Source organism: Monoraphidium neglectum (assembly GCF_000611645.1).
Source record: "Monoraphidium neglectum strain SAG 48.87 unplaced genomic scaffold scaffold00215, whole genome shotgun sequence".
Lineage (NCBI taxonomy): Eukaryota > Viridiplantae > Chlorophyta > Chlorophyceae > Sphaeropleales > Selenastraceae > Monoraphidium > Monoraphidium neglectum.
Genome location: NW_014013413.1, coordinates 24,916 through 35,040, shown reverse-complemented (window position 1 = coordinate 35,040; position 10,125 = coordinate 24,916). Strand labels below are relative to the sequence as shown.

The following is a 10,125-nucleotide window of genomic DNA, read 5'->3' as shown; positions in this document are numbered from 1 at the left end:
CGGGGGCACGCGAATGTGTGTGTGTGTGTGTGTGTGTGTGTGTGTGTGTCGGTGTGTGTGTGTGCGTGTGCGGGAGCGCGCGTTTGGGTTTGTCGGGGATGTGCACGCGCACATGTGCGTGTGTGTACGTGCGCGTGCGTGTGTGTATGTGTGTGTGGGTGTGTGCGTGTAGTTCGGTGTGGTTGGACTTGATGCAACGGCGTAGGAGGGCGCTGGATCTGTTTGCAACTCTGTCGAGGAACAAACCCCGAGCAGGCACCCCAGGCACCTGCGCGCGACCGCATGCACCCACCCAGCGCGGCCGCCGACTGCTCGCCGCCGGCCGCCGGCACCGCGCCGCTGTCGAACCAGCCGCGGCTGAAGCCTGCGGAGCTCAGCAGCTGCATGAACCCGTCGCCGTCCCCGCCGCCGCCGCCGCCCGCGGCGTCGTCGGACAGGAGGGCGCGCGCCTGGCGCAGCGCCGCCGACGGGACGATTGCTGCAAGCGGCTTGGGGGTGCGGACTGCGCCGTCAACATCGTAGACCTGCGGGGCGGCAGTCCGCGCGGTGTCACAATATATAGCAACGCGCACCGCCCGAGGCAGGCGCGGCACAATGAATGGCGGCGCGAGCTTTGGCAAACGCAGCCGTGCAAGGGGTGCGCCGGGCGCGCGCTGCTGCGCGCGCCGCAACGGGCGGGCTCTTTTGGCCGGTGGGCTGCCCGCGGGGCCCGCAGCGGCAGAGGCGAGCGGGCTGCCGAATCGAACCTTGATGGCCGCCGGCCCATCGGTGCCGTCGCGCGTCCTGCTTGTGCGGCTGGTGGCCGACGGGCGGCTGAGGCCGGTGCGGTTGTAGCTCTGGCGCGCTGCGGCCCGCAGAGCGAGGGGGATCAGGGGCGGGGGCGCTTGGTAAACATCCGTCCCTGCCGTGATGATGTCATCGTGCTGCTGCCGCTGGCGGGTACGGGAGGAGTCTGGGGCGCTAGTGGAGTGGCACACTGCTCGCGGACTTTTTGTTTGAGTCTTCAGGGAAGGGCTCGACGACACGCCGCCATGGTCAGGCCCCAGCCCGTCTACGAGACAGTGTGCGCAACGTGGCCACAAAGGGAGGGCCAGCAGCAGCAGGAGCACGAGCAAAGAAGCAGCAGCTGCTGCAGCGCCCGCAGCGGTTGCAGCTCACTCGTTGCGCTTGGACGCTGCGGCGCCCAACGTCCGGGGGCGGCCGCGCCGCTCGTGCTGCTGCCGCCGACACCCATGCCTGCGCCTGCGCCGCCTCGGAAGCTCTGTTGGGCCGAGGAAAGGGCGCGTGCTGAGGAGGGCTCACGGGAGAGCGCCCCGGTGCGCGACGCCGCCGCGCCGTCCCGCGAGCGGCCGTTGTGGGACGCCGACATCTGGCCCTTGCGCCACGCCGCAGGTAAGGTCCTTGATCAAGGTCTCAACGGCCTGATTCTACTTGGTCTGGGGTCCAGGACAAGTTTCCCGTCTCGGCTGTCGGCGGTGGATTGACCATGAGCGCAGTAGATCACGATCGCGCCGCTGCAGGAACGGCATTTATCTGCCGGCTCGCATATCTGAAATTCGCCGTCATACTCAGGTGCTTGTCCTGACGCACGGCATGCGAGGGAAGTTCGAGACCTTGGAACGAAGCTGGGCGAAGGGGAAAGAGGTGTGCCCAAGCAGACCATCCCCTCGCGTCACAATCATCCCCAATACGCAATAAATCCAGGATCACTCATCTACTTTCGCTTCTATCTATTTGCACCAACCCGCGAGCCACTGCCAGTCGTGTCAGCCCTCGGCAAGCCCCAATCAGCATGCCTTCCACCAAGCTCAACCCTGCTGCGGCACCCTTCTATCCCAGCGCCTCGTACGACGCGGAGGAGCTGGACAGCGAGGTGAGGCTTCTCGCTCGTGCCGCGCGGGCTCCTTCGCGGCCTCTGGGTCTTGACCCCCTTGTGAAGCACGCAATTGCTGGGCGCACTGTTTTGGCGCCGAGTCTGGGGCGTGAGCAGCCTATGGGGTGCCGCGCTGAGTGGGCGCCCTGACCCACTGCCTGGGGGGCGACCTGGCGCTGACCTGCGCAGCGCCGCGCGCGCACCCATGCCTGGGCAGTCCATGGGACAGCAGGGTCGACATGTGCTTGCAGGTTTGTTGGTGTGTCTTGGCTTGCTTGATCGATGTCGAGCGAGCAGCAAGCCCCACCACGCTGGCAGGCGGGGCATAGACTTACATGGCCCCCTGCACACCCCAACCACCCCCACCGCTTCCTCACCACGCCAGGAGTGCATCTCTCAGGAAGAGCTTGACGAGCTCGAGGCTGCGGAGGAGTGGGTCGCAACCATGGCCGGCATCGAGGAGGCCGAGAGCGCGTTCATGATTGAACTCGCGCTGGACCTCGCGCCGCCCGCGCTCGTGGCCGAGGCCGAACGGCGCTGCGCCGCCGGCGAGGCTTGATCACGGGTCGTATCAGGCGCCGCCGTCCTCGCCCTCGCGGGGGCGGCGCGGCGCCTCAACAGTCAGGCAGGAGATACGCAGTCGGGCGCAGGACAGCAGCAGTAGGGTGACCTTACAGGGCGGCCGAGTATGGTTGCATCACACACGCTTGTCGCAAATGGACGGGCCAGCACAGCATCACCGAGATGGGGTAGAGCACTCACTTGACAAGGATGGCTGGGGAGCACTCGTTTGTCACCTCGCATCCCCTTGACTGCCATCCTGTCTGCTCGGGCGGTCTGATTGATTACACAGGCGGCGCCGCTGCTTGTCTCACCCCGTCCTTTCTTTCCAGGATGCTTGTGCTCGCACCTACTTACACGAAAACATGAAAAAAGGAAAAATGCTCCTGCCGTTTGTGCCACCTGTTGTGCAACCATCCTCTTGTGCAACCAGCAACGATTGTACTCCTGACCCCGTTTTGCGCCTGACAATGTCGGCTGCCCGTGCCGCGACGCGCGTGTACACCACAACACAAATTGTGTGCGAAGATGCTCCACTAGCTCCCTTCACACTTAATTCCCTGTAATCTATGTTTGGCTGTCCGGCATCATAAACGAATGCTGCTCAAAATGTGGGATGTCGAGCATTCCCTGGAATATGATAAGCAGCCGTCTCTGGCAGGTGTGCAGGACAGGCGGGGAGGCGGTGAAAGGCCGTGAAGGGTGGGGGGCAACCACCACGCGGTCATGGCCCCAAACTCAAAAAGGACTGCGCAGGCTCCTGAACAGCCGGCGCGCTGCCCTCAGCTCTGTGCAGTCATCATTGCCTGTTGCCCAGCACAGCCAGGCTTCTTTGAAAGCCCCTCCTGCATGACTGGCGCCCAAGCCCCGAGCCTAGACAGCAGGACCCATCTGGGCCGTTACAAAGCGAATACAAAGCCTGACACGCCTCGGGCGGCGCACTGTTAGCAGGTGCGTCCATGGTGGGCGGTCGCGAAATAAACAGAGGGTTGATGAGGAATGTGGCCGCCAATGTCACAAAGTGGATGGTCGCGCAAGCAACAGGGTAACCGGCATGATTCTTTGTGCCTGCAAGCAGCCTGTGGGGCTTGGCAAATAAATAACAGTTCGCCTAATGCCCAGAGATACAACAGGACAAGGATCTCCCCGCATAATCACATGTGCAGGGAAAGCAAGCCCATGCCGCCCAGCGTTCATACGTGAGTGTTTGATGGGCAAGGGCGAGCTGCGGCACGAGCTGCCCCCGGCTGTTTGATGCAACTGTGCAAGGAGGGCACTGGGTGCAGGGGCGCCTGAGCACGGTATGCGAAGCCGGCCAGCACTTAAACCCCGACACTCACCACTGAACACGCCACTCCTGATGCCACAAGCTGCGGCCGCGCCGAGGCAGGCGCAGTGGGTGATGGGGATGCGTGGCTGGGGGTGGGGGCGGGTGACACACTACACAGCGTCACACCGTCACGGGTGTGGGTGGGGAAAAGGCTGGGAAAGGCGACCGCCACTGGTGCTGGCGGCGACGTCGCCGTGCGCCCCTGGCCTGCTGAAGGCAAGGCGGGCGCGCGGGGGTAAGCCCACGCGCAGGGGCCCATGGTAAAGCGAGCGCGCCCGTTACGCGGATGCCGCGCAACGTGTGCCGGCACAGGCGCTAAATCGCCGTCAGGGCTGCTGCAAGAACGAAACGTAATGAAGGCAAATGGACAGCAGCGCACATGCAACAGGAGCCGGATGAAGGGCATGGGCACAGGCAAGGGTATGGGGCGAGTCAACACAACACGGCTGGCGCCTCCGGCAGCCAGTGGCGGGCCCCACGCAACAGCACGTGAGCCCAAGCGCCTCAAGTGGCCCCGGCGCATAGCCAGTGTGCCTTAGGAGCAGTGATGTGCATAACAAACGGATTCTCGATCCAGCTTGCAGCAGGTGTTGACTTTCGGTGGCCCGGTTGCGCGAAGGTGGGGCCTCGCAAAGCGCCTCCGCGGCTGCGGCCGCGGTTTCGACTGTGGCGCCAAGCACGCGAGGGCCGCCAGGCGCCGCTAGCTGGCGGGCGCCAGCCAGGGGTTGATTGCCTCCCCATTCACCCGCACCTTGGCAGTCGTGTCCGCCAACAGCGACCCCCCAAACGTCTTCCACACCCCCAAATTGGATTTGACGCCGACGCAGGCCGCCACTGTGTCGCAGGCCGCGATCGCCAGCTCCCTCGTGGCAAATGTGGCAAGGTCGACGCCGGCCGAGAGCCAGTCACTGGAATCTGCCCCGTAGGCTACGTAGACAGCGGGGCTGATCTGCAAAGCACAGAGAACGCAGCAAGGGTGGCGCGCAGGGTTGTTGACTTTTAGAGCCGGGGCACCAAAGATCGGTGAGAAAAATGACAAGCCAGCAAGACAGTCAGAAGCGTTCTCACGTGTGCCCCAGCAGACTGACGTGAGGCGCGTCGCTTTCAAACACTTGTTTGCACACATTGTACGCTTGCCAACCCACCCACCCCTGTACCCAAGCGCACGCAAACAAGCCCCCCCACACACGCACACACGCACGCACGTGCGTACGCAGGCAGGCAGGCACGCAGACACGCACGCACGCACGTGCGCGCGCGACACACACACACACACACACACACACACACACACACACACACACACACACACACACACACACACACACACACACACACTCACACACACACGCTCACACATGCGCGCTTGCACGTGTACCCGCCCTACACACGAACACACACGCGTGCACACACGCACACGCGCACACTCAGCCATCACACCTGGAAGAGGATGTAGCTCTGCAAATTGTTGGTCACGTTGGCAGGAGTAACCCCCAAGTTGCGCAGCGAGCACTTGGTGCCCGAACCATGGAGGTCAGTGAACACAAAGTACTGGCAGCTCGCGGCAGCCGAGCAGGCGGCCTGGCAGGAGGCGCCGGTGACGTTCCAGGTGATTGTCTGGACGGCCGAGTCCATGCGGATGTAGTTGTACCTCAGCAGGCTGCTGAAGGCCGCATCAGTCATGAACTCGGGGTAGCAATCCTCTGGATTCGAGATGCCCTGCAAGGGATGGAGTCCAGGGGGGGGGGGCGTTGAGGGCATGGCTTACCGTGCAGGCTGGGAGGCAGGAGGGCGCGATCAATGGCAGGGGACCCGCCAAGAGCTCCGGCGGAGACAGCTCCAGCTGCAGCATTTGCAAACGCAGATGGGGGACGGCAGCTGCAAGGAATGGCAAGGGGGACGTCGCCATTGCAAGGCGCCCCCTGGCGCTCAAGGCCCCACTCAGCAGGGGCCTGCGCACCTTTCGCGAAACCATCAAGCCGGTGTACCCGTCAGGCGCGGGGCACGGCTGGCAGGTGCTGCCGCCGCTGACATAGCCGAACGAGTACGTCCCAGAGGGGCAGGCTGTGCAGGCCGGCGCTGACAGGTCGATGCTGCCGGAAACGCCGTAGCCCGGCCGGCAGGCGTCGCAGTCCGAGAGGCGGGCGGGCGCAAACGTGATGGTGGTGGTCGTGCCGTTGGGGCAGGTGACGCAGGCCGAGCTGCCGAGGAGCGACTTGTAGGTGCCCTGCATGCACGGCTTGACGCCGCCGCTGCCGTCGGCCGTCCAACCCGCCGCGATGACGCACGACGCGTTGGAGGACGCCCCAGTGACGGGTGTCGTGCCCGATGGGCCGGTGGACGTGTTGTACCCCTCCCCGCAGTACGAGCAGGGGTCCTGACTGTTGCCAGATGAGTAGTAACCATAGTCGCACTCGGTGATCTGGCCGTTGTCCCAACCGTACCCGCTGAGCGTCAGGCACTGCGCGCCCGTCGTCGAGCCGACCGCCGCCGTGGTCGTGTATTCCAGGCACTTGGTGCACTCCACGTCCACAAGGCCGTAGGTGTCTGTGCTGCGGCCGTACGTCCCGGCGGGGCACGGCGCGGCGGCCAGCACGCCGCTCATCGAGCGCGACGTGCCGTAGCCGGCCGGCACCTTGCAGTCGTCGGCGCTGGTGGCCCCGGGGCCGTCGGTCGTCAGGTTGCCGGCCCCGCAAGGCACGCACGGCTGCAGGTTCCACCCCGGGTTGTACGTCCCCGTCGCGCATGGTGCCGCGGTCGCGTTGTCCGCGCCAATGCCGTGGCCCGGCGGCACGAGGCACTGGTATTGCTGGGTCGCGCCGCCGGCGAGCGTCTTCATGAGGAAGGGGCAGGCTGTGCAATTGAGGCCGATGGCGTCCTGCAACAAGGTGTACTGCGCTTCCTGGGACCGGTACGTGTCTTGGGGGCAGGGGACGGCCGGCACCGTGCCGAGGGTGCCCGCCATGCCGGGTGGCGCGTAGTAGCCTGGCTGCAGGTCTGGAGGGGTAGGGGTACATTGAGCGGGTCCAAAGGGAGGCAATTTAGGGGTGAGGGACATGCGCGTGCGCGGTTTCAAAGACACAACCCAACCAGCCGCAGCGCACCCGTGCTGGTGCACTGGAGCATTAGCCGCTGCAACAGTCTGCAAGCCCAGCGTCCCAGCCGCGCCGTCAACCCAGCCTCATTACTGCCCGTTTCGGCCGCTCCTTTGCTGCCTGCAGCCCCTGCCGACCCCTGCTGCCCCCAAAGGTCCCGAGCGGCTCACATGCACAATCTGAAGGCGCTGTCTTGCCAACCGCGTCTGCTGCTGTCGTCCAGCCCTCCGGGCACTGTTGGCAGTCCCCGTTGCCCGCCGAGGCTTTGTAAGAGCCCCTGGCACACGCCACTGCCTTGCCGCGCTGATAGAATGTCCCAGCTGGCGCCTGGCAGGCCTGCGCCGCGACCGCGCCCTCGCTCAAGGTGGTGAGGCCCCCGGAGCAGATTGTGCACTTGCGCGTGTTGTAGCCGGGGTTGTAAAAGCCCAGGGGGCAGGGTGCTGAGTCGTTTGCTGGCCCCCAGCCGTAACCAGGCAAGACGACTGCGTGCGACAGGGCAAAGTGACACGGGTGGGGGGGACCCAGTCAGGTCATGCAGACGGGTACAGGTTTGACCTGCACCTTGCTTCTGCTGATGCTCCCAGCCCAGGAATCTGCCATTTATTCCTTGTTGTCCGCACCGCACCGCAGTGCCTTGCAACCCCAGGCTCGGCGCTCGCAAGTAGGGATCCGCGCCCGCTCACCGCATTCGCGGTCCGACTTGGCATACACTGTGGTGGTGGTCTTGAACGCGCCGCATGGCACGCGCATTTCTCCAGACAATTCGGTCGTCCGCGCGCCAGGGCAGTAGTGGCCAGTGTCGCAGGGCTGGCAATTGCCTGTGCCGTCCTTGTAATAGCCTGGGGCGCACCCTGGGGGTGAGATTGCGACAGTCGCAGGGCGACGCAACGCTCAGCTGCTGCCGCTGCTGCTGGCGCTGCCAAATGTGCACCTTATGTGCCCGTGCCCTTGCGTGCACACGAAAGCGTGCGCGCAACTGCAGTATCCCGCCAGGCGCAGCATGCGTGCAAGTTTTGATCGCACGCAGGCGCGCTGTGCTGACGAAGCCAGCAGCAACTTGCAAAGGAACAGCCACAGCTGTAGTGGCACTCACAGCAGGCGCGTCCTCCTGCCCTGACCATGTACCCGAGATTACATCTCAAGCACACCGCCTTGGTGATAGTCCCGCGGAAAAACTGGTAGCGGCAAGCCTGGCAATTCGGCACCGATGCAGCGCAGTCGGCTGCGCTTGGCGTCTGCAGAAGCTGACGCGTGCCGCTGCGCGCCGCTGGCTCTTGCCCTGCAATTGCTCCACCTAGCAACGGGGCCACAAAGATCAGCAGCAAGACCCTCGGCAGCATATCGGGGGTCCTTTGGCTGGCATCTACGCCGCTCTTCCCGCTGGCGACCCCATTTACTTTGAGTCTTCAAGCCACGGCGAGGTTCGTTTGACTACGACGTCGCAGTTCAAGGTGAAGTAGGTATTTTAACCGTTCGAAACATTTGGTAGATACCGATGCTCGTGTGTGGCCCCATCCCTGCAAGGACGAGAGGGTTCCGACCGCGGCGTGAACTTCTGCGTGAATTGGCTGGCCGGGTGACACAGGGCCGATACAATGCCGTTGAGGGGCATGATATCAAAGAGATCATAATGAATTTTTATACGTAGCTGCCGCGTATCCATAGACCTGTCCTGTCTACAGTGGCAGCGACTGGCCACCCCAGCCAACAAACTCTGCATGCTGCCCTGCGGCACACAGCGACCATCTAAGGCTTCACAACCTTCAGGCACCTGCCTGCGTTAGAACATTCAGGACCAACGCACGCCGCAGCAATGACCCAACTTGTACAATGAAGCATGACTGGCATGATGTTTGATCGAGCAGCTGGTGACGCGGCGAAACACTGTGCGGTGGCCTAAGGGCTCTGCGAATGGTTTTAATGGCAGTCAAATATGAGCTGATCAAGCGAGCTGCATGGGTTTGGCTGCATCGCGCGCGCCCGCATTGCAGCAGGCACATGCACCGTATTGTCAGGTCTGTTTTTGGGCGGGCGTGAGTGCCCTACCAGAGCGCACCATTGGGGCTCAGTACACCATTGCGGCGCCACATTCGCAGATAAAAAGGGCCGGGGTTGCTCAGCAGCACGGTATGGCCCCCCCCTCTGTCGGTGGCACGTGCATTTTTGGCACACGCCAGGTGCCGCTCCAGTGGGCGAGGCAGTTCCATGTGGTCAGCGCCACAGGGACACGCGAGTGGCAAAATGTGCCAGTTGAAGTCTCCCGCGATACAGAAATTCTGAATCCACATATCCTGAGCAGTACAAGCTTCCCTGCAAACAAGGCGTACTGCACTCCGAAACATGGCGCTGCCTCAATGTTGCTTTCCTACTGCACCCACACCACTGGCGGGTCATAAGCGCGGACATTGGTGAGGTATGCTTCGAATCTGAATGCGTGATTCGTCAAGCTGTGCAGGGTTTGCATGCAACAAGAGCCACCATGTTGAGCTGCTGCAGTCGTAGCTAGCTCAGGCGCACACAGTACGCGCATGGAGCACATGCACATCTGCGTCGCTGACTGCTGCATGCTGAAAGGCAGTGCTGTTTGTCTTACATGGAACACTTATGATCATCCAACATGATCAATGTCACGAATGTCCAGGACATGGGACCGAATTGCACGACAGCCAATGTCAACCGCAGCGTTGGCTGGCACTGGGTTACCATACTGAACAGGCCGGCCTGCGCTCGCTGCTACCTCGTGTGACGACAATTGTGTCAAATTAAAGCAACCAAATCAACCAAAGTGTGGCGAGCGAAATCACATGCACTGTCGTCGGATCGACAGACTCTCGGCACCCTTTGCTCTCTCCCAACTTCCTCAATCTCGGGTGACTTCCCGCGGATATTTCGAGTGGCAAACGAGCTTCTCGTGCCTGCCGTCCGGGAGGAGTGGAACTCCGCCATGACCAGCCCACGGCCCTTCTTTGGTTGGAGCAGTGTCAAAAGGTCGTCAAGAGCAGCGCTCTTGCTTATGTTGTGCACGTGTTGTGCCTTGGGAGCGGCGCAAGGCCAGCTCGTCTGCAGCCGCATCCCTTACTGCTCGGCGTGCGTTGTGCGCCGCGTCGGGTCGGTGACGCGCCTTTTCTGCACGTCATGCGCCGTGGGCTATGGCCTTTCGACCGACCAGCGCTCCTGCTGGTGTGCACCGGGGTTCTACTGGAACGCCACCGGCTCCACCTGCGATCCCTGCGGCGTGGGCGCGTGGTGAGCATCGGACCAACCAT

At 63.2% G+C, this 10,125-nt stretch overlaps 3 protein-coding genes across 3 annotated transcripts; 1 reads left to right on the top strand and 2 right to left on the bottom strand.

Moving 5' to 3' along the window:
* Positions 1 to 1,158: 1,158 nt before the first annotated feature.
* Positions 1,159 to 1,369, bottom strand: MNEG_2002 (hypothetical protein; the record flags this gene model as incomplete). The annotated part of the gene is made up of 1 exon (XM_014049526.1): positions 1,159 to 1,369. A coding segment is annotated over one exon (211 nt), but the record flags the coding sequence as incomplete, so codon positions are not given.
* Positions 1,370 to 1,792: 423 nt separating this feature from the next.
* On the top strand, positions 1,793 to 2,432 carry MNEG_2001 (hypothetical protein; the record flags this gene model as incomplete). The annotated part of the gene is made up of 2 exons (XM_014049525.1): positions 1,793 to 1,873; positions 2,259 to 2,432. The coding sequence occupies 2 exons, from the start codon at positions 1,793 to 1,795 to the stop codon at positions 2,430 to 2,432; spliced, it is 255 nt and encodes an 84-aa protein (XP_013904979.1).
* Positions 2,433 to 5,198: 2,766 nt separating this feature from the next.
* On the bottom strand, positions 5,199 to 7,609 carry MNEG_2000 (hypothetical protein; the record flags this gene model as incomplete). Its single annotated transcript, XM_014049524.1, has 4 exons — positions 5,199 to 5,483; positions 5,725 to 6,761; positions 7,030 to 7,341; positions 7,543 to 7,609. The coding sequence occupies 4 exons, from the start codon at positions 7,607 to 7,609 to the stop codon at positions 5,199 to 5,201; spliced, it is 1,701 nt and encodes a 566-aa protein (XP_013904978.1).
* Between the last annotated feature and the right edge of the window lie 2,516 nt (positions 7,610 to 10,125).